Source organism: Somniosus microcephalus, chromosome 21 (genome assembly GCF_052327205.1).
Source record: "Somniosus microcephalus isolate GS21.2 chromosome 21, FLI_Smic_1.0, whole genome shotgun sequence".
NCBI classification, from domain to species: domain Eukaryota; kingdom Metazoa; phylum Chordata; class Chondrichthyes; order Squaliformes; family Somniosidae; genus Somniosus; species Somniosus microcephalus.
The window spans coordinates 69,778,509-69,802,856 of record NC_141007.1 but is presented as its reverse complement, the minus strand read 5'-3'; the positions used below and the strand labels follow the sequence as shown (position 1 = coordinate 69,802,856).

The 24,348-nt window shown below is 46.9% G+C and overlaps 1 protein-coding gene across 1 annotated transcript in view; it reads right to left on the bottom strand.

Annotated features, from left to right (window-relative positions):
• Positions 1–236: 236 nt before the first annotated feature.
• The window catches only part of LOC147102930 (platelet endothelial cell adhesion molecule-like), a 42,537-nt gene continuing 18,425 nt past the window's right edge, over positions 237–24,348 (bottom strand). The window contains exons 4-7 of the mRNA XM_085963877.1: positions 19,350–19,658; positions 16,609–16,902; positions 14,262–14,546; positions 237–1,485 (exon numbers count right to left, since the gene is read on the bottom strand). Of these exons, the coding sequence (XP_085820003.1) occupies positions 1,403–1,485; positions 14,262–14,546; positions 16,609–16,902; positions 19,350–19,658 (971 nt within the window). The 3' untranslated portion in view covers positions 237–1,402. The remainder of the gene's footprint in view (positions 1,486–14,261; positions 14,547–16,608; positions 16,903–19,349; positions 19,659–24,348) is intronic.

The following is a 24,348-nucleotide window of genomic DNA, read 5'->3' as shown; positions in this document are numbered from 1 at the left end:
GCTCTTTTACACCCCCCTCTGTCTCGCCTGAAGATTCTATACCCGGAATATTGAGCTGCCAGTCCTGCCCCTCCCTCAACCATGTCTCTGTGATAGCAACAATATCATACTCCCATGTGTTCATCAACACCTGCAATTCATCTGCCTTGTGGAGTGGAAGTCTGGCAAGTTCAGATACAGATGTAGAATGTTTTAGACACTAATTGACTCAAATGAATAGAGTTCTAGACAACCAGTAAAAAAAACATGTAGAATACATGTAGAATTTTATTGTTTTTATCTTATACAAAGCTACACATTATAGAAACGGATAATTACAACACTCTGTGCAGCAGCTTTAAAATAGCAAAGTCTTGCAATATATTTCAAAAGAATAGGGAAAGGCAACCGCTAACGTGGGGTTAGGAGAAAGGTTAGGGGAGGTGGCGGAAGTGTCGTTCACAACATAGGTTTTGAAATAACAGCAGAAAATGCTGGAAAAACTCAGCAGGCCAGGCAACATCCGTGGAGAGAAATTAGAATCGACGTTTCGGGTGAACCCTTTTTCAAAACTGGAAAGGAAATGAAATAGATCGAAGGCAGGGCTGCGATAGAACAAAAGAAGTAAAGAGACATTAAGAGGTATTCAAAACCAGACGAGATGGTAATAGGATTAGTGGAGACAAAAGACGGCTGAGATTAGGTGTGAAGTGTACTGGCAGAATGAGAGACAACTGCCATGTGGGAGAGAGAAAAAAAAGGAAAGGGGGGGGTAAGGGAAAACCCAAAACAAAGGGGCGGAAAAAAAATATAAGTAAAAATGTAATAGCGGCCGAGGTTATGATCTGAAATTGTTGAATTCGATATTGAGTCCAGAAGGCTGCAAAGTGCCTAATCGGAAGATGAGGTGCTGTTCCTCGAGTTTACATTGAGCTTCCGTGGAACAATGCAAGAGGCCAAGGACGGTGAGGTCCGAGTGGGAATGGAGCGGTGAATTAAAATGACAGGCGACCGGAAGCTCGGGATCACCCATACGGACTGAACGGAGGTGTTCCACAAAGCGGTCACCCAATCTGTGTTTGGTCTTGAAGTTTTTGAAGGTGAGTAACGGTGTGATAAGGCAACCAGGAATTGCCGCGCTGCATTCCTCCCGGATGTGATTTTTTTTTATTAGAAATTTGCTGCCTAGCAAAGTTGCCTAATTATAACCCCTGCAGCAGCACATGACTTCTCACCCAGCAACGGGCAAACGCCCCCTAATTATAGCATTCTACACACCCAAAGGTCGCTCACATGATGCTGACCCTAGAAATTCACACAGAATCAGTGCACTACAGATGGTGGGTGATTCTCGCACTGCCCCACTTCCCATCAAATTCGTGTTTGATTGAAATATCCAGGCCGCTGTCTCACCTGTGCTTAGTTAGTTGGAGCAGATGGTGCTGACACTGAGGAGCAGCATGGTAACTAAAGTCCAGGCCACTGGTACGGCAACTTGAGAACAACCTGTTTAAACAAAACGCACAGTAATTGGCATCTTGAACATACAGTTTTAGACAAGTGAAGTGAAGGGCTCTGTTGTGATTTAACTACAGAGGGAGTAAAATTATTTAATAAATAACTAAAATGAAATGTTGACTGAAGGACAAATCTGTTACATGTATTGGCTAAGACAAAAGCTAGAATATATTCAACGAAAGAAAGATCTTGTATTTATATAGCGCCTTTCACAACCTCAGGTGCCCCAAAGCGCTTCACATCCAACTAAGTACATTTGAAGAGTAGTTACTGTTCAAGATTCAAGATTATTTTATTGCCATATGTAACTGGTACAATGGAATGCTTACTCCCCACTCACTCCCACATATAAGTATAAATATAAAAAGCAAAAGTAAAAACAAGTATAAATATAGAAACAATAAGCAAATAAGTATAGCAATGACAGTCCAAGTTGCAGGATATGATGAATAGTGCAAAAAGCCTCTATTACCACTGGAAGTAATAGTAATGTAATATGATAAGTATATGGTAGTATAAGTATAATATATATAAGAGTTGGTTTGTCTGTTTGTCTGTCTGTCTGTCTGCTATACACTCAAAAGTTATAGAGCGTACCTACACACATGTTATATCAAAAGAAAGCTTATCATTAGGGGAGTCTAATAGGCATATTTACTTTTTGGTCAGACAAAAATTGTTCGGACACTATACACTATGCAACGTTCAAAAAAAGGACAAAATCCGCTCATTAGCGGTTGACCAATCCTACCGCTCATTAGCGTTGAGTGACGTGATGGTTGACCAATTGGGGGGCGTTTCATGGCATTTGTGGGCGGGGCCCAATCGTTCAAACTGCCGAGTGGGAGCTGAGCTGAAGTGAGTGGCAGCCATTAAACGCCTGCTGGGCCTCAAGCTCAAAAAATGGTAATGGAGGTGAGGAAATTGTTGATTCATTAGTATTGACACATTAAATACAGATTTCCAGCAAAAGAAAAGTTGGCTTAAAAGAAAATAAAATCCATTTGCAAAGGGGACTCGGGCTTTCCCCCCCTCGGCGGTGGATCAGCTGCCTGCAGGCCTCAGGCCTTGAAGCCTCTCCTCGCCAGCCACGCCGGAGCTAGGCACCGCCCGTCCCGCTGGGCCCGATTCCAAACCAGCGGCCCGCGATCGCCGCCATCTTGGTAAAGGCTGGCGGGGCGGAGCCGAGCGTAGCCATCGCCGCCACCTTGGTAAAGGCTGGCGGGGCGGGACAGAGCCTAGCGGGAGGTGAGTTGGGGTCACTCAGCCCGGTCCTCGGCTCCGTTTACAGCCGGGGACTCGGGCTTTGCCCCCCTCGGCCCGGTCCCGGGGCTCGGCTCCGTTTGCGGCCGGGGACTCGGGCTTTCCCCCCTCGGCCCGGTCCCGGGGCTCAGCTCCGTTTGCGCCCATGGGCCGGGGACTCAGCCTTTCCCCCCCTCGGCCCGGTCCCGGGGCTCGGCTCCGTTTGCGGCCGCGGGCCGGGCACTTGGCCTTTCCCCCCCTCGGCCCGGTCCCAGGGCTCGGCTCAGTGTCCGGGCCTGAGGCGCTAGGGAGGGAGAGGGGAGGGAGGGAGGGACAGAGAGGAAAGCAGGGAGAGACAAGGGGAGGGAGAAAGAGAGGGGGAAGGAGGGAGAGAGGCAGGGAGAGGAGAGGGGGAGAGGGAGAGAGAGGGAGACGGGAGGGAGGGAGAGAGGGAGGCAGAGAGAGTGGGGAGGGAGGGGGAGAGACAGGGGCAGGGAGAGAGAGAGGGGAGTGAGAGGGGCAGGGAGTGAGAGGGTGAGGGAGAGAGAGAGGGTGAGGGAGGGAAAGAGTGAGGGGGGTGGGAGAGGGAGGGAGAGCTCGCCTTCCTTCCTTTGCAGGGGTCCATCGGGCCGGGCCTGAGGCGCTCCTTCCCCCCCTCTCTCTCCAGGCTAATCACGAACTAAATCCAGCAGTCTCTCTCTCTCTTCCCCCCCGTCTCTCTCTTCTCCCCCCAGTCTCTCTCTCTCTCTCTCTCTTCCCCCCGTCTCTCTCTTCTCCCCCCAGTCTCTCTCTCTCTCTCCCCCCCCACAGTCTCTCTCTCTCTCTCTCTCCCCCCAGTCTCTCTCTCTCTCTCTCCCCCCAGTCTCTCTCTCTCTCTCCCCCCCCAGTCTCTCTCTCTCTCTCGCTCCCCCAGTCTCTCTCTCTCTCTCTCCCCCCCCCCCCCCGGTCTCTCTCTACTCCCCCCAGTCTCTCTCTCTCTCTCTCTTCCAACAACAACATGCCCTCAAAAAACACTCGGCACCGCCGGGCACTCCAGCTAGTTTATATATAAATAAATATAAGTTATAAGTTGTACTCTTGGGAAACACTTTATATGGAAAAAATGTTTTTTGTGTCAATAGGACAATGGTTTTTTAACTTCTTGCAACTTTAAAATGAAATTGAATATACTTTTAAGGTTAACAATGAACCATTAGATTTTAATTAGCATTCAGATGCCAATGAATGGACCTCAGCACATATGTGAATCCATTTTTCCTGTGCAGAGAGTGACACGGGGCTGATATTACTATAACAGTTTATTTTTTCAGGATCTCTGTGTCTGCGTGAATGCATGTATGAGATGTTGGAGGATAGAAGATTGGGAAGCATTTAAAAGCCAGCAAAGAATAACTAAAAGATTAATTAAGAAAGGGAAGATAGATTATGAAAGTAAACTAGCAAAAAATATAAAAACAGATAGCAAGAGTTTCTACAGTTATATAAAAAGAAAAAGGGTGGCTAAAGTGAATGTTGGTCCCTTAGAGGATGAGACCGGGAAATTAGTGGTGGGGAACATGGAGATGGCAAAAACGCTGAACAAATATTTTGTATCAGTCTTTACAGTAGAGGACACTAAAAATATCCCAACACTGGACAAACAGGGGGCTATGGGGGGGGGGGGGAGGAGCTAAACACGATTAAAATCACTAAGGAGGTGGTACTCGGTAAGATAATGGGACTAAAGGCGGATAAATCCCCTGGACCTGATGGCTTACATCCTAGGGTCTTGAGAGAAGTAGCGGTAGGGATTGCGGATGCATTGGTGGTAATTTTCCAAAACTCCCTGGATTCAGGAAAGGTCCCAGCAGATTGGAAAACTGCTAATGTAACGCCCTTATTTGAAAAGGGAGGTAGACAAAAAGCTGGAAACTATAGACCAGTTAGCCTAACATCTGTGGTTGGTAAAATGTTGGAGTCCATTATTAAGGAAGCAGTAACAGGACATTTGGATAAGCATAATTTAATCGGACAGAGTCAGCATGGTTTTATGAAGGGGAAGTCATGTTTGACAAATTTGCTCGAATTCTTTGAGGGCGTAACAAACAGGGTGGATAAAGGGGAACCAGTGGATGTGGTGTATTTAGACTTCCAAAAGGCATTTGACAAGGTGCCACACAAAAGATTACTGCGCAAGATAAAAAATCACATGATTGGGGGTAATATACTGGCATGGGTGGAAGATTGGCTATCTAACAGAAAACAGAGAGTTGGGATAAATGGTTCATTCTCGGGTTGGCAATCAGTAAGTAGTGGTGTTCCGCAGGGGTCAGTGCTGGGACCCCAACGCTTTACAATCTATATTAACGATTTGGAGGAAGGGACCGAGTGCAACATATCCAAGTTTGCCAATGATACAAAGATGGGAGGGAAAGCAGTGAGTGAGGAGGACATAAAAAACCTGCAAAAGGACATAGACAGGCTAAGTGAGTGGGCAGAAATTTGGCAGATGGAATATAATGTTGGAAAGTGTGAGGTTATGCACTTTGGCAGAAAAAAATCAAAGAGCAAGTTATTATCTAAATGGAGAGAAACTGCAAAGTGCTACAGTACAAAGAGATCTGGGGGTCCTGGTGCATGAAACACAGAAGGTTAGTATGCAGGTACAGCAGGTGATCAGGAAGGCCAATGGAATTTTGGCTTTTATTGCAAGGGGGATGGAGTATAAAAGCAGGGAAGTCTTGCTTCAGTTATACAGGGTACTGGTGAGGCCACACCTGGAATACTGCGTACAGTTTTGGTTTCCATATTTAAGAAAAGATATACTTGCTCTCGAGGCAGTTCAGAGAAGGTTCACTCGGTTGATTCTGGAGCTGAGGGGGTTGACTTATGAGGAAAGGTTGAGTAGGTTGGGCCTCTACTCATTGGAATTCAGAAGAATGAGAGGCGATCATATCGAAACATATAAGATTGTGAGGGGGCTTGATCGGGTGGAAGCGGTGAGGATGTTTCCACTGATGGGTGAGACTAGAACTAGGGGGCATAATCTTAGAATATGGGGCTGCCCTTTCAAAACTGAGATGAGGAGAAACTTCTTCACTCAGAGGGTAGTAAATCTATGGAATTTGCTACCTCAGAGAGCTGTGGAAACTGCGGCATTAAATAAATTTAAAACGGAGATAGACAGTTTCCTAGCTGATAAGGGAATTAGGGGTTACGGGGAGCGGGCAGGGAAGTGGATGTGATTCTAGGTTCGGATCAGCCATGATCCTATTGAATGGCGGAGCAGGTCCGAGGGGCCGTATGGCCTACTCCTGCTCCTACTTCTTATGTTCTTATGTTCACTGAACAACATTTTCCATTGTGGCCAGACAGTGCTATTTGCTGTTCATAGCAGGTTCACATTTGAACTTTTAAGCACTGAAGTTTGCACTGTGGTAAATGCTGAAACGCTCGCTTATTATCTGCATTTTGAATGTGTAGAACTTCCTGTGTGGGAGTGGTGTTAGATTACATCTTTATTCTGCTAAACATTTGTAGTTTCAGATATGCACTGCCAACTTTTACAAAACCGCAAAACATTTGTACATAACATTGACGGTGTAGCTGTATAAACTGTCTCTACTGGAAATGGAGCTGTTAACATCGAGAAAATTATAGGCGTGAGATTTTTCAATCCTGGGCTGTATACTCGAGTTGTCACCTCACACCTTTAAACATCACTAACAGTAACAAACATTGTGGGCCACATGAGCGAATGGAGTTGCCAATAGACTCTTTCCTCTCATTTTCTTTACTCTGTCCTTTCCTTTTGTCTTTCTCTATTACCCTGCTCGTTCTCTTAACTTTTTCCTGCATTTCATTCTCTCTTAATAGCTTGTCTGGCTGTGGGATTTGAGAGTGTTTTCTCTTGTTGGACAAGAAGAGAAAAAAAGAGAATGATATGGAAGTGGGGTTATCCCAACAGTAACAGCCCTCTGTTAAAATCTACACTGCATCACAGAACCACCAGTGAGGTGAGCTCGTATTCTCGAACTGCCATGCTGGGATTTGAACTCACGTTCGTTGGATTATTAGTCCAGTAACATAACCACTACATTCCCTCACATGGTCCATCTCTGATTCTTCCCTTCCCTTCCTCGACTTCTCTGTCTCCATTTCTGGGTATAGGCAATCGACCAACATCCACTATAGGCCCACTGACTCCCACAGCTACCTGGTCTACACTTCCTCCCACCCCGCTTCCTGTAAGGACTCTATCCCATTCTCCCAGTTTCTCCGTCTCTGTCACATCTGTTCTGACGATGCCACCTTCCATACCAGTGCTTCCGATAGGTCTTCCTTTTTCCTCAACCGAGGATTCTCCTCTACTGTGGTTGACACGGCCCTTGACCGTGTCCATTCCATTTCCTGCACTTCTGCTCTCACCCCTTCCCCTCCCTCCCAGAACCATGATAGGGTTCCCCTTGTCCTCACCTTTCACCCCACCAGCCTCCACATGCAACGGATCATCCTCCGCTATTTCCGCCACCTCCAGCGTGATCCCACCACCAAACACATCTTCCCCTCCCCTCCCCTTTCAGCATTCTGAAGGGACTGCTCTCTCCACGACACTCTGGTCCACTCCTCAATCACCCCCAACACCCCCTCCCCTTCCCACAGCACCTTACCATGCAAGTGCAGGAGATGCAACACATGCCCTTTTATCTCCTCCCTTCCCACTGTCCAGGGCCCCAAACACTCCTTCCAGGTGAAACAGCGATTTACTTGTACTTCGTGCGATTTAGTATACTGTATTCTCTGCTCACGATGCAGTCTCCTCTACATTGGGGAGACCAAACACAGATTGGGTGACCGCTTTGTGGAACACATCCGTCAGTCCGTAAGTGTGACCCTGAGCTTCCGGTCACCTGTCACTTTAATTCTCCGCTCCGCTCCCACTCTGACCTCTCCGTCCTCGGCCTCTTACATTGTTCCAATGAAGCTCAACGTAAGCTCGGGGAACAGCACCTCATCTTTCGATTAGGCACTTTACAGCCTTCTGGACCCAACATCGAGTTCAACAATTTCAGACTATAACCTCGGCCCCTGTTTTTTCACATGGCAGCTGTTGATGATTCTGCCATTCCCATTTACACCTCCTCTAGATCCATCTTTTATTTCTTTTCTTGTCCCATTACCACCCCTTTTTGCCTCGCACCATCACCCCTTTTGTCATTTAATCTCTCCTGTCTTCCCTTTTGTCCTCTCCTCTCCTCCCACTTGCCCTGTCTCTGCACTTGCTTAAAATCTGTTGCATCTCTGACTTTTTCCAGTTCTGATGAAAAGTCCTCAACCTGAAACGTTAACTCTATTTCTCTCTTCACAGATGCTGTCTGACCTGCTGAGTATTTCCAGCATTTTGTTTTTATTTCACATTACTGTACCAGTTACCCACAGTAGGTGGTGGTGGGGTGATTGTATTTTTAATTGAGTGGCTTGCTCAGCCACTTCAGAGAACATGTAGGCCACGATTTTGCCAGTGCTCAGAGGGCGGATTCGGAGGCGGGTCAGCTGTTAAATTCAGATTGATTGATGACGGGTTGCGAATACGCCTCCATGTGAGTTTCCAAAGTGTCGGGTCTGCGATTTCAGAACAGACCCGACGTCAAGCGGCGGGGTAGGCATTTAAGATACTTAACTGCTTGTTAAGTGCTTGTTACTTGCTATTTTGCCAGCCTTTTTCTATTTTGCCACATTTTCAATGGGTTTCACGTCGTTCGGAGATCACGTCAGGTAAGTATGTCGTGAGTTCCAATGAGCTAAATAGTTCACAGCTGCAACTTCAGTATAAAAGCTAAACTCTCACATCTGTTCTCTGTCAAATGTCAGAGGTTGCTGATTTCAGGATTTGGAAGACACCTTGGGCTGGATTTTGATACTGGAGGCGTGTAGGAGGCGGGACTACAAGTTTTGGGGTTGTAGTTCTGCCTCCATCGAGTTGTAGCCAACCCACTCGATTTTCCCTTGATTGACCTTGTTGAGCCCGCCCAGTGGGCTCAGCAGGCCAATTAAGGGCCACCCGGCAACAGGTGACGTTACAGATTGACATTTCATCTGTCAAGACCTTTTGACAGATGAAATATCAGCATTTGACAGCTCTTTGAAGCTGTCAAACACTGACAATATGTACACTAAGTTAATTCCTTCCTCTCAGGCTGATTTAGAGATCTCCCCAGAACAGAAAGCAGAATGCGGCAGATTTTGATAGCTCACGGCCATTCTGCTTTCTGTGCCCGTGAGATGAGGGACTCCCAAGACCTGAAGGAAGGAAGGCTGTAAAGGTGAGTAAAACTTCTTTAAACACTTTACACACACCAAACGCACTTACCTCTTCACTCATGCACCCATCACTCACCTGAACACCGGAGGACATCTCGAACCCTCCAAGCCCTTCAGCCCGACGGTCCGCCTTGCTAACTTGGTGTGGTTTGGAGCCGTCAGGAATCCCACACTTCAGGGATAAAAATAGGGATTAGGCTAAAAACTGCCTGTTAACTACCTGTTAACAGGCAGTTAATTGGCACTAATCCCCTTCCCGCCTCGGGGAGGCGGCTCCCAGCACAGGTCGGATATCCGCCTCCTTTGAAACTGGCATGGAGGCGAGTTGGGGGCGGGATGGGTTCGTGCCCCCCGATTTTGCGATTTTAACCCCCCACACGCCTCCAATCCCGCCTCCACGGCCCAATGAAAATCCTGCCCATTTGATCTGTATTGAGGCTGCAAGTGTATGTTGTAAACTTTATATGCACTGTCACCTCTTTGGAATAACCTCTCTCCCCATTGACTGACTGCTTCTAAGATCTCATCCTCAACTGCCATATATAACAGCTGAATGGGAACGACTTATACTCTGTCATCCTGGTCCTCAGAATCGGAAGATGATCATCCGCAGCAGCAGCAAAACCAGGCACACCAGCAGCACCAACAACAAGAGCGCCAACCTTCTCCTCAACCACCTGATGCTGCACAGGGCAGAGGCCGCCAGCACAGGGCTGCACCGCGCCGCAGGAGATACCCCTAACACAGGATTTACAGACAGAGGATGAGCTTCCTCTACATGACCGAGCAGTAGTGCCGAAGGAGGCTGAGACTTTCATGAGAGGTAGTCGCAGACATCTGCACAATGCTTGATCAGGACCTGCAGCCCAGAGGAGCGGGTGGACATGCCTTACCAGTGGCTGTCAAAGTCACCACCACCCTCAACTTCTTTGCGTCAGGCTCCTTCCAGGGATCAGCAGCAGACATTAGCGGCATTTCCCAGTTGGTCGCCCACAGATGCATCACGCAGGTCACCGATGCCCTCTTTGACAAGTCCGCCAATTACATCCACTTTTCCACTGATGAAGCCAGTGTTACTGAGCGGGCACTCGGTTTTGCCACTCTGGCTGGCTTCCCATGGGTGCAGGGCATCATCGACTGCACACATGTGGCCATCAGGGCACCCCATCAGAACCCAGCAGCATTTGTAAACTGCAAGGGCTTCCACTCCCTTAACATGCAGCTGGTCTGCAACCATAGGAAGAGCATTATGCATGTGTGTGCGAGATTCCCTAGCAGCTGCCATGACTCTTACATCCTGCGCCAGTCCACTGTCCCTCAGCTGTTCCCACTACCAAATGAGCTTTCTGGCTGGCTCCCTGGTGACAAGGGCTACCCCCAAAGACATGGCTAATGACACCGTTGAGGAGGCCCTCAAACGAGTCTGAGAAGCGTTATAATCAAAGCCACATTTCCACTCGATCTCTCATAGAGCAAACAATAGGGTTGCTCAAAATGCACTTCAGATGTCTGGACAGATCTGGTGGAGCCCTTCAGTATGCACCAGCCAGGGTCTCCAGAATCGTTGTCTGCTGCGCCCTGCACAACATCGCACTGCAGCGAGGATTAGCGCTGCATGAGGAAGAAGGCGCAGAGCGCACAGCCTCTTCAGAGAAGGAGGAGGAGGATGAGCAGAATGAGATTCAGCAAGAGGAAGACCTGGAGGAGGTGGATGACCCAGTGCGACCAGCACGCGAGCACGTTGCTGCCCGTGATGCCAGGGATGGCCTAATCAATGCCAGATTCATGTAACTTTATGCAGCACAGACATGTGGCTGCCACATACACATGAAGGTTAGCATTACCACACTGCAACACCATAGAGCATCTCTACAATGAACTGTTCAATCCTTGCACTCTCACCACCATTGCTGGACAATAAAGGCACCCTTACCCTTGTCTGTGCCACCTCAATTTGTGACCAAACATGGCAACAACATCGATCATTCACTTTATTACAACAAAATAAAAGAACTGAGACTTAGCATTCATTTATAGGAAAACACCCAAGTGACTACCCTAGTGACTATTTATGTGTGAGCTTTCTTTTACGCGTGCTTCTATGAGGTGCAACCGCTGTGGCTTCACCAGATGTAGAGGCAGGCTGCTCACTTCCCTGCTGCGCCTGCTTAGACACCTTTGGTGGTCGTCCTCTGGGTTTTAGAGCCTTTGAGGGCCCCGCCAAAGCCTGCTCCTCCTGTGGCTGTGCAGGAGTCGACTCGGCCATCATTGTTCGGGGAGGCATATGAGGCTCTGACCAAGGGGTTGGCAATGGGGGGGGAAGTTGGAGCACTTGGAGAGGAGCCCCTACTTCCATGTCCCCTCCCACCATCATCCCTCTCATGGGCCACCTGCACTTTACTGCTAGCACTTAGCTGGAGAGCACCTTGCTGCACATCAGTGGGGCCATGAGGACCCATTTCTGTGCTAACATTCCTCATAGCAAGGATATCCATGAACCTCTGGTTTCTCTCCTCAATAGATGCCCATCGATCCTCCATAGATGACCAAATATTTAGAAGTGTTACCATGTTCTCCCGAGTCTGGCGAATTATAACCTCCATGGAGGTTGCCATCCTTTCCATGGCAGAACCTACATTTGCCAGTGCGTGCGCCATGGTGTTGCTCATATTTGAGATGGACTCCTCCATTCTCTGCACACTCGCAGTCACCGTGGTTGCAAACCCTGTCAGAGCCTCCTGAACTTGTTCCTGAAGCTCCAGGATCGCCCTCTTCCTGGATGGTCCCCGAGGCTCAGTGTCTGCATGCAGCTCAGCAGAGCTAGGAAACTCCTGTGGCCTCCGACGAGGACTCTCCACTGCTGTCCCTGTCTCCACCATCTGATCTTGCTCACTCGTGAGTTGTGATACACCGGGTGACAACACTACTCTATCTCGCAAACGACCCACCGAGGTGTGCATCTCTGCGCTGGTGCTGGGTGTGCTCATTGCTGCTGACGCTGCTCCCTCAGAGACTGGAGCATCCTCTGGGGAGTGCTCATGCTCTTCCTCCTCGACAGTGGGGACCGGGCTCTTGATGGTCCTGTGGGAGAGTAAAGACATGAGTTAGACATGTGATATGTAGATTGCAGACACATCCCATTGTGCACATGATTAGCACTCAATTTCTATTGACATCAGATCCCAATCGAGTCATTCATGATTGCAAAATAAGATGTCTGGAAAATAACTCTGTCACCAGGTTGTTCTAATGAGCTCCTCTCTCCGTCCCCCACTTCAGGCTGGTCAACTTCTCCTGCGATGTTCAGAGCTGCCTCCTCAGCGTTGATGAGATCAGCCAACGATGGTGGTCCTTCTCCTGTTCTCTCCCTCTCCCTCTTATTGTGGGCTCTCTTTTCCTGCAATGAGGGAAATAAGTGCAGTTTTAGTGAGAGTGATGGAATGAGTGTGAAGAATGGATAGCATAGATGTTTAGAGGGAGACTATGATGGAGTGGGGTGCCAATACCAAGTTGCTTCCTTTTGAGTTGTTAGTTGTTGTCATTGCATAACATTGAGGGTGAGTGTGAGAGGTGCATAGTAAGATGGAGATATGATTCTGTAGATAGGGAGACAGGGATGGGTGATGGTGCAAGGGATATTGGAGTGAGTAAGGATGTGCAGGAGTAGGGTTGGCAATGCAGAGTGATGGGGATATGATGACGGACACAGCAGAATTATAGTAAGTGTGCTTTTATACTCACTTTTCCTGAACGTAGAAGATCATCGAACCACTTCCTGCACTGGACCCAGGTACCAGCAACAACAGACCTTGCAGTGACCTCCTCAGCTATTTGCAGCCAGGCTGCCTTGGTCTGGTGAGGAGGTCTCCTCCTTCCATTCCCAGAGAACAGAACCTCCCTGCGTCCTCTGACTCTCTCCACAAGAACATGGAGGGAGTCATCATTGAAGCGTGGCGCAGCCCTCTGTCTCTGTGCAGTCATTTTGCGCTTAAGCAGTACTCAGGAGTGTGGAAGTAGAAGTGAGAGTAAATGTGGACATGGCCCCCTTAAATACACCGGCAGCAAATGCGTCATCAGAGGAGCTCAGCAGACCCGCACCTAGTGAGTGGGCCGAGCAATGCCCACTGAGGGCTTAACAAGCCCAATCGTCGCAAAATTCTATCAGCAGAGCGGCTACAACCGGGAGCGGGTCCAGAACCCGTCAACTACCTCTCCCGACGCTAACCTGCCTCAGCTGGGAAAATCCAGCCCGAAGTGTGGGACTGGAGTCACATATAGGCCATTCTGGGGAGGGGTGGTAGGTTCCCTTCCTTGAAGGATGTTAGTGAACCTGTGGGTTTTAACAATAATCTGTCAGCTTCCAATCTGTCATGTTTTCCTGATGCGGATCATGAGATTTATTACATTCAGTTTCACAACTTGCCATGGTGGGATTTGAACTCTTACCCCATTACATAGGAACATAGGAACAGGAGTAGGTCATTCAGCCCCTCGAGCCTGTTCCGCCATTCAATGAGATCGTGGCTGATCTGTGACCTAACTCCATATACCTGCCTTTGCCCCATATCCCTTAATACCTTTGGTTAACAAAAATCTATCAATCTCAGATTTAAAATTAACAATTGATCTAACACCAATTGCTGTTTGTGGAAGAGAGTTCCAAACTTCTACCACCCTTTGTGTGTAGAAGTGTTTCCTAATTTCACTCCTGAAAGGTCTGGCTCTAATTATTAGACTATGCCCCCTAGTCCTAGACTCCCCAACCAGCGGAAATAGTTTCCCTCTATCTCTACCCTATCTGTTCCCCTTAATATCCTGAAATCTTCGATCAGATCACCCCTTAACCTTCTAAATTCCAGGGAATATAACCCGAGTTTGTGTAATCTCTAGTTTGTGTAATCACTAGTTTGTGTAATCACTAGTCCAGTACAAGAACAACTACACTGCCAGATGTGCTAAACAAATAGAAAACTGGGAATTCAGTCCTCAAAGAGGACTTGAATGAATACGTGTAATGATAGCTGCAATATGTGGCTGGATTATAAATCCCCAAAACGATTGTGAACAAAAGTTTTCTTGATTTCCCCCATCAGATCAACATTACAGCTTTCACAGGCTTTCCAGGCTAATTTTTGGAATTCTATATATCACATGGAGAATTTTCTCAATCACAATAAATAAAGTCGACAGAGGAACAATTAGTAAGTACTTTCTGATCTTACCAGTCACTTTTATATTAATACTGTCGCTCTGTTTTGCTTCAGGAATTGCTGCATTTGATGCCGCACAGTAGTACCTTCCACTGTGACGTTTGTTCACAGAGTTAATGGGATACACTGCTTCATTAGAAGATAAAGTTATGCTAAAAACGATTGGTCCATTGAAAAACATGTAGGTGATGGGAAAGGATCCTTTTGATACGGTACATTTTAGACTCAAAGCCTGCCCCTTCTTCAGGGTATCCTTATTGGGCTCTGACTGCAAGGTCGGCTTAGAGACTGCCAGTGCTATTGAAAAAAGCAAAACAAAGTCAGTCACTGTCTAGCAATGACTCTGTATATGTCACTGTGGAGGCTATTACTTTCTTAATGCAATTGTTATATAATGTGGAAATTAATAATTTATTAAACATGCTGGTAAAATTTGGAAACAAGCTGCAGAGCGATGTCACTGTGTTGTTGAATTAAACAGTAACAAGTTAAGGTGCTAACTTGTTTATTTTAACACATTTTATTTTAAACTAGTTAACAATCCTATTAAAATAGCAGAGAGCAGTTTAATGTGAATATTAAACATTCTTATGTTAATACTGTATTGCTAACAATAATTAATGGCTTGTAGAGAGAAAGTGTGTGAGGAGCATACAGAGACAGTAGGGAGTATACAGAAAAGACTAGACAGAGCCAATGAGAGACTTACAGAAAGAGAGAGAAAGTGAGAAAAAGTTGAATGTAAACAGAGATTGTGAGTAAAAGGCCTGGATATTAACAGGGGCAGGTTACATAGGCGGGTGGGGGGGGGGGGGTGGAGTTTCGGACGGGAAACCCGGAAGTCCGGGTTTTCCCATATGCTGTGGAGTTTTAACTCCACAGTGTGTGTCTTTTTTTCAACAGGTTCACTGCCTGGAAGCTAGCCTGATTGACAGGTAAGGAACCTGCTGCTGTGTTAGTGGGTGGGGGTGGGGTGGGGGTAGGTTGTTGTGATGGCAGGTTGGGTGGGGGGGGGCGGTCTGATGGCAGGGAAGAAGGTAGCTTGGCGGGCTGGGAGGAAACACTCCTGCTCCTCCTGGCCCACAAGCAGTGCTGTAAAGGGCACTTAACTTTTCCCCGAAGCTGTTCTCGCCTCCCTTGAGCTGCCGGGTTTCCTGAGGCCTGGGAAACCTGGCTGGCCAGGGTTAAACCTGTAAAAACAGGTTAAGTGTGAGGCTCCCAGCCTCATTATAATATTTAAATGGCCAACCCACCTTCTGGGAGCAGGTTGGCTGTCCGCTCCCCGTCCCGCCTCCATTAAACCTGTAATTGGGCAGGTTGCGATCAGGTTTGAGATTGTGAACATTTTTACATCTCACCTGACCCCAACCAACCCGTTTTTGGGGGTTAAACTTACCCCATGAAGTCCAGTGCTCCGAAATATGTCTGTTCTTTGCTTGGATTTTAGTGTTTGAGAAGATGCTTGAAGATTTGGTTGCTACAGGATGCAAGAGTTCCTGTAGTGCCTTCTTACTGAATAACCACCTCCTTAAACAGACCTCTTTTGATCCTTAAAGGAATAGCATGGTCTGTAGACAAGTTCTGGAATTAATTCGCTAAACCTCCCAGCCTCTCCACCTCTCTCTCCTTTAATACGCTCCTTAAAACCTACCTCTATGACCAAGTTTATGTGGCTCGGTGTCAAATTTTGTTTGATAATGCTTCTGTGAAGCACCTTGTGACATTTTTACTACATGAAAGGTGCTATATAAATGCAAGTTGTTGTTGTTGTGGTGGTAGGATACCTCCGACTTGGTCTTCTACCTTGGAGCAGGCATATCCTGCATGCCTCTCATTTTCTTTTCACCCTGTTCCTGTTCTGCCACCATTAGAAGCACGTGTATGGGAATGCCCAAAGGGAACCCCATGGCAAGAAGGATAGAAAAAGCAGAATTCCCTGCCTGAAACTGCAGCACAGGGGGAAAAAAATAAACGTTTTAAATCGCACCAATCAGAGCTGCGATATCAGAGGAAGTTCTTGGGCAGTTGTTGCCTGTGAAATCAACCACTTCCTGGTTTGTCAAGTCATGCAGCAATTCACGTCTCTGTCGTACAGGCTTGATGCAATGTCAGGTGCAATGTGGCTGAAACAATGGGATTTCACTTCATTATTCTGCCGTTTGCTCCTGCCTCTTTAGCGGCAGAACTCTGGTCTATCTGAATCCCACCGCAAATCCCAACCTTCCTCTACCATTTTTGTCCCAAAAAGATTGAGGAATTTCTTAAGCAGAATTTTAAAATGGAGGCCCTGTACTTCACGGGTTCTTCAACTATATGTATTAATTTAAGTATTTTGAAAGCTGCATCGCAGCTGACTTACCTCGCACAGTGATACGTACTATTTCACTGTGGTTTGAGGTACTGTCCTTGTCGCTCCCATAGACTGTACAGCTATAGTTTTTCTCTGTACTTTCTGTCACTTTCAGTGGGTACGTTACAACATTTTTACTGCTGTCTTTTGTCTCAGTGAGGCGGGACTGTCGTCCATTCTTGTGTTTATAGAATATGAATGTAAAAGGAGGAATTTCTCCAGATGTTTCACAGCGCAGCTCAATTGAATTTCCCACAGTCACCTCCAACGGATTTATGGTGAGTACAGGCCTCTGTAATTTTCCTAAAGTGGAATATAAAATGGAAATTAAGCCAAGTTTGTGCCGTTTAAAATCTGTTGTGTTTTTACTGCTTTAGAAAAGAAAAAGAAAAAGCTGTTCAGTCCTTCCAATTCTCCCCTTTGTGTTTTTGGCAGGATCCCCAGATCCCCATCTGCACCGTGGAGCCTACTTTGTGAGAGGGGGAAGTGCTTGCTGCAGGCCCCATGTGCCAGAAAAGGGCAGCATAAGTATTTTTGTGCCCAAAATTAAAATTTCGAGTGGGCAAGGAGTGATTCAGTCACCCAACAATTGATTCACTCTTTCGGGGAGGGGGAAGTTTAAACTATAAAGAGCCTTCCAAGGTGTCAGCCTTGGCAAGAACCCCTTTTCCATCCAGAGGTTCTGGAAAATAGACCGGTACCTGGCTCTGCACAGATTCCACCCCATTTAGACCGGACCTTTGAATCCTGGTCTGGGAGGCCGTGGGCCGATCTTCTACCCGCGCCCCCCACGTCAAGGAGATGTGTTGGGCTGGGCGTTCCTGAGCTACGCACCTTGAATTGCCTCAGGTGGAACTCGTGCCCCTAAGACCTAGCGTGAGTCATCTGAGGTCTTCAGAAGGCCCCAGCCTTTACTAGAATAAGCTACTCAATCCTGGAAGTGATTATTTACCTTCTCTAGCGTCGAGTGGCTCCAATGGGAGCTGAAGATCTTAATATTTATATATATATATATATTTTTTTTAATTAAAAAATCCTTCAGCAGTTTGGAACTTCAGACTTAGAAGGGCAGATTGGGATGGGCTGAGGCAGAGGCCACTGATGCCCTCCCGCAGGCCCCAGCTATCTGCCCGGATATGCAAATAAACCTGTCTCCAGGATTTGGACTGAGGTCTCCAGGATTTGGACTGAGGTCTCCAGGCAGGCAGGGGTTTCACTCCATGCCAGCAAAGTGAGGGTCGCAGGAATCTCTGGGCCTGTATGGCCCCACTTCTTCCATCTGTGGCCACCGAAGCATCGTGGTATTGGTGGCTTCCATCATGGCAGGGAGGAATGAACAAAATCGTGAAGTTCTTAATTTCCTTAGCGCTGCTCCTCCTCACTACCGTAACTTCATGGAAGTGCGGTGGAAACCCTGATTACGCGCATAAACAGGATTTCCGCTGGGCTTCCAGCAAAGTTACAGTGACAGAGTGACAGGTCCAAGGAAATTCCTGGCCTGTGATTCCGGGAAAAACCTCACTGGGCTGTATCGCAGAGCGCTACCAGATTAATCCAGGCACTGAAAACGAGAATTGAGAATTTCTATAGTCTGCTCTATGACACTTCTTGTAGTGGCATGGACCTCATTGTATCTGTTGCCCCCGCCCCCTCCCTCCCCATTGCCTGCGGAGGCCTTACTGGAGTCATATGCCATGACTGCAGGACATAGCCCTTAAGACCAATGAACCATCCTGATGTTCTGAGTCATGAGGGATGGTATGGTGGATTGTCACATGATGAAAGCATCATAGCAGCTTCCTGGGTACCTTGCAATGATGTGCAGGAGTGACATCATACTAACTGTACATTAATAGAATGGCAACTTTGCCTGTTCAAAAAAATGAGGGGGTTGTCATTTGGGGCTTTGAATCATAGGCATTTACAGCACAGAAGGAGGCCATTTGGCCCATTGTGCCTGTGCCAGCCAAAAAAGAGCTATCTAGCCTAATCCCACTTTCCAGCTCTTGGTCCGTAGCCTTATAGGTTATGGCACATGCACTCCATCAGTTGCTCCATGCACCTATGGGAACCCTGCCAGTCTCGCTTTGTCTGTCTGCTTCCATTGGGAAGGATATGAATTGCACAACAAAATGAGGTGGAAGCCGTGCCCGCTGACTTATCACCCCAAAATCAGACCTCCCAAGTTGCCTAACGCTCCTCCTGTGTTGTGCCCACCAATCCCATAGTGAACTCATTATAACATATGGTAAAAGGGACAATAGTGCTGCATCCTCAAATTTCCCGGTTTTATACTTGCAGTGGACTTGGGATAAGTTAGAATGAGAAATATAAGGCATAGCTGCTACCAGGGTCTGCTGAGGCAGGCAGTGAGGAGTTTGTGAGCCTGATGACTATGAAGGGTTTGCATCGTGATTACTGCAGCTGGGACTGACTTTTGAGCAGTTTTTTTTGACATTCCGTCTACACAACTTTGGGCTTGCTTCTCGCTCCTGTGAGTCTGAGCCCACTGGGAAATCTTGACCCCTTGCTGCTCAGGAGCAGGTTTGGCATTCCCCACAGGCATACCCATGTATGACATTATAATGGAGGAAGAGCAGCAGCAGTGGGCAGAGGCAAGGATAACATAATAACCACAGATACACATTGAGGTACAATTTTCCAGAGTTGGTGGGAACACTTTGGTTGGAATCATGTTACTAGTCCCATATCTTATGTTGTGCTGTTAGACATTTCATATTTCACATTACCTTTAACTTTTATAAATGTTGTTCCACTTTTTTCCTTTGTCCTTCCTGCTTCCACAACACATTGATAGTATCCGGAATGTGATGCTCGAGCAGGTTGTATAGTATACTGGGAATCTTGCTTATCAGACGTGACGTTTTTTAGCAGGAAATCGTTCTTTGATTCCTTATAAAATAAGTACGAAATCCGAGATGATAGATCAGGAGATATCACAATATTTGCTGAACAAGTCAGGGTAATGGTGCTTCCCTCTTTAACATTTTCTGCCTGTTCAGGGTCAGATTTTATTTGTACATTGCTTATAGTCACACCTGTGAGAGAAGAACAGAAACAGAAATTAGCTTCCATTTGTACAATATTGTTTTCCCCTGTGCAGTACCTGCACAGAAAGCAAAGTTAGAGTTCAGTATTAGTGTTTATTTATACTTATATATTTTACAGAAATTCTGTGCAGAAGACTGGGACATTGCTGTAGTAACCAAACCATATTGTTAAAAATATAAACATTCAGTAACATATACCTTTTAACATTAAACTTTAACTCACTAACTATTGTACTGAGGTCGCTGTAGTCTTACTAACTCGAATTGTGATAGTTTATTTAGAAATTTGAGGAGTAATAAAGGCTATAATTGCTTCTGATGGAATCAAGACGTAACAGTGAAACTTTCTTATGGATGGCAAATATTTATTTTAAATTTCTTGTTGTGAGGTAAGAATGCCGCACTTGAGCCAAGAATCCGAAACACGACACAATGCAACTCTTATTCCCAACACAAACTAGGATGAACTTTAATGCCAATTTCTAACAGATAAGATTAGTGCATCACAGGATTAATATGTGTACAAAAGGCTGATATTTAAAGATATTTAGTAGACGAGACTCATATATGTATAACTTCAAGTGTAGCCATTGACCAAATAATATTACCCATAATTACTCCTGGGTAACTAAAAAGCTAAGACTTGTTCAAGATGTAGCTGCGAGGACAGTCAAAAGCAGTTTTGACTAAGTTTTGATAACAAACAACCACAGACTGCGAGTGAAGGTTAAATCATTAAATAACATATTATGATGCTAAGTAGAAATTAGAATTCGCTTAATAAAACTAATTGCAACGATATTTAAAAAATAATTAGTATAAAGACATAAAATGAGAGAGATCATGGAGATAAAGGCCTAGAAATTCAGTTGCCTTAGCGCCGTTTTTGAGGCGCTAGAGGGACTAGCGCCAGAGTTATGGCCAGTTTAAAAATTCCCTGGGGCCCTAAATCGGCGTTGCACCGGTAGCGCTGCGCCGGCACCGATGACGTCATCGGTGTGCGCAGCGTCCCGGTTGCCGTGGTAACCCGCCCGAACTCCGAAATTGAGTTGCGGCCGCCTCGCCCGTGGCAGCTGCAAGCAACGTTCTGTCAGAGGTGCCTTACTCCAGTTTGCGCCGGCGCATTAAAGGCCCCGCGGCGGCCGGCCACTTTCCCGCCGGCCGCCTGCCCGCAGCTCCCTCCCCGGACTTCTCCCCCCCCCCCCCCCCGGAACAGATGCAAGCCCGGCACTTGTCCGAGGTGCCGGGCTCATTTTTAAGCTGATTTGCGCGGGCCGCGGCCGGGTGCAGGCAGCTCCTCCTTAACAGGAGGAGGAGGCCTGCACGTCCCCAGCCTGCCGCACCGCATCGGGTGCCGCAGCGCCGGAATTGCGGCGCGAAACGGCAGTTAGCGCCGATGTACCGCCGCAAAGACCCTTCAGTAGCGCCGGCAGCCGTTTGGGCGCGGCACTACTGAATTTTTGGCGCGCGCAGGGGGACTTAGCGCCGGCACTAACTTCCGGCGCTAAAGCCCTGGCTACGCCAGAACCCAATTTCTAGGCCAAAGTATTTATCTGGTAGATTAAAGTGAGATAGTTTGGATACCTCAAGACTAGTGAAACAGCGCTGATATGGGCCCTTGGTATAAAGGCCTTGTACCAGGGAAGCTACAAATGAAAGAGATAAAGTAAATTCCAATGGGGTGAAAAACTATAAACAAGATAACACTCAACATGGCAAAGTTGGTGGAAAAATACTGGAAAGGCAGGATGCTACCTTAGTCTGAGTGACAATGGTATTTTGACCATTAGAACCAATTATAAAAAGTGATTTTGTTAAAGACCATATATGGACACTGGCCAAACCAACTTTTGATAAGAAAAGGGTTAAAACCTTGATACCCAAAAGAACAACTTCACACTGACGTACTGCGAGGACAAAGGAACAGACTTAAGATGACATCATCTGTGTCCGAGAGGTTCCAGAGACCGAGGGCTGTGAGCTACTCGTTAAAACTATCGCCTAATATTCAGTATATTACGCTGTATGCTTAATGAATCTTGATCTATTGCTCAAACATACTTGCTGCTGCCTATTGGTGTCTTGTCCAAGAACTCAGAGATCATTAAGATCTTACATACGTGACCATGAATATTGCAGATTCAGATACAGTTAATGGACAGATTTAATGTAAGCTCACAGTTAACCACTGTCTGTGGGAGAAATTACACTGCCCACTGAGAAGAAGTATCAAGTACTGCATTCATCGGGTAGGAAGCTGTGAGGCACTCGTGATTTTCCTACTCCCATTCACACAGGTCCTATAGACGTAAGGACTTAGGCTGACAACAACAACTTGTATTTATATAGCACCTTTAATGTAGTAAAACGTCCCAAGGCATTTCACAGCAGTATTAAAAGGCAAAAAATTTGACACCGAGCCACATAAGTAGAAATTAGGGCAGATGACCAAAAGTTTGGTCAAAGAGGTCGTTTTTAAGGAGCGTCTTAAAGAAGGAAAGAGAGGTAGAGAGGCGGAGAGGTTTAGGCAGGGAATTCCCAAGCTTATGGCCTAGGCAACAGAAGGCACGGCCACCAATGGTGGAGTGATTATAAGCAGGGATCCTCAAGAGGGCAGAACTAGAGGAACACAGATATCTCGGGGGCGGGGGGGTGGGGAGAGAGAGGGGAGAGGGATTGTGGGGCTGAAGGAGATTACAGAGATAGGGAGGGGCGAGGCCATGGAAGGATTTGAAAACAAGGATGAGAATTTTGAAATCGAGGCATTGCTTAACCGGGAGCCAATGTAGGTCAGCGAGCACAGGGGTGATGGGTGAATGGGACTTGGTGCGAATTAGGACACGGGCAGCTGAGTTTTGGATGACTTCCAGTTTACGTAGGGTGGAATGTGGGAGTTCGGCCAGGAGTGCGTTGGAATAGTCAAGTCTAGAGGTAACAAAGGCAAGGATGAGGGTTTCAGCAGCAGATGAGCTGAGGCAAGGGCGGAGACGGGTGATATTACGGAGGTGGAATATGCGGCAGATATGTAGTCAGAAGCTCATTTCAGGGTCAGATATGACACCAAGATTGTGAGCAGTGACCGACGCAAGTTACTTTCTGTATCGGCCGCTGAAAAACCAGTCCTCCAATTGTTTGGTTGCTAGGAAGCATGAGTCACCGCAAGGGTTGCCAACCCTCCCCGATTGCCTGGGAGTCTCCTGGAATGGGGTGTGCATCACCCGGGAGCTGCTGCCAGCTTTAGATTCCCCGCCGCAGCAGTGCTTTCCCTCTTGCTTCCGTGGCATCACCTTCCACCACCGTAGAGAAGCCTCTGTCTTGCTGATGTCACCTCTGCTGCCCAGGGAGAAGTTGGGGGGGGGGGTGCAGGTTGGTGGAGAGAGGGTAACTGGGGAATGGCATGGGGGTGTGGGGGATTTTCTGCAGAGCCAGGAGCAGCAGCAACGTGGTGAGTGGGAGCGGCACCGAGAGCGGAGCAGTCAGTAAAGGGGCGAGTGAAACCTGGGGACTGTACTGAGGGTAAAGAGTGAAAGATTATTTCCATCAGTGGGCGAATGGGGAACAAGGGGACGGAGAGTGAGGATTCTCACTGGAAGAAGGGAGAAGCACACCTTCCACTCTTCCCCAGCAAGAATTCCATCTCCTCCTCCTCCACAGTTCTTCATAGCCTTGAAGACCTCTATCAGATCACGCCTCAGAGCATAAATAATTTAAAATATTTTTCAGATCTAAGTAGAAAACAGCAATATCTATGGAACAAAAGTGACCCATTAGAACATTGATATGTTCTACCGGTGCTTGTTTACCAAGAGATGGGCTTTCGTTATGAGGAGAGGCTAGAGAAACTAGGGCTCTTTTTCTTAGAGCAAAGAAACACAAGAGTTAACCTGATAGAGATGTTCAAAAGGACCGGAGGCCTTGATGAAGTAAATCACTTATCAGTGAGTTGGTAAATCGAGAGCATAAATTTAGCATCACCAAAAGTCACCCCTCAGTCTTCTCTTTTCTAGAGAAAAAAGTCCCAGACTGTTCAATCTTTCCTGATAGTTATAAGCTCTCAGTTCTGGTATCATTCTAGTAAATCTTTTTTGCACCTTCTCCAGTGCTTCTATATCCTTTTTATAATACGCAGTCCAGAAATGTTCAAATATGGTCTAACCAAGGTTCTATACAAGTTTAACATAACTTCACCGCTTTTCAATTCTATCCCTCTAGAAATGAACCCCAGGGCTTTGTTTGCTTTTTTATGGCCTTATTAACTGGCGTTGCTACTTTTAATGATCTGCTTATCTGTACCCCCAGATCCCTCTGTTCCTCTAACCCATTTACACTTATTTTTCAAGGAGTATGTGGCCTCCTTATTCTCCCTACCAAAATGTATTACCTTGCACTTATCTATATTGAAGTTCATTTGCCAATTACATAACAACAACATGCATTTATATAACACCTTTAATGAAGTAAAACATCCCAAGGCGATTCGCAGGAGCGTTATCAAACAAACTTTGACACCGAGCCACATAAGGAGCGCCTTAAAGGAGGAAAGAGAGGTTTAGGGAGGGAATTCCAGAGCTGAACGACGGGCAGGTATGGCAGCTCAACATTCCTGGTTACAGGATTTTCAGACGGGATAGAGAGGGAGGTAAAAAGGGGGAGGGGGGGTCGCGGTATTGATTAAAGA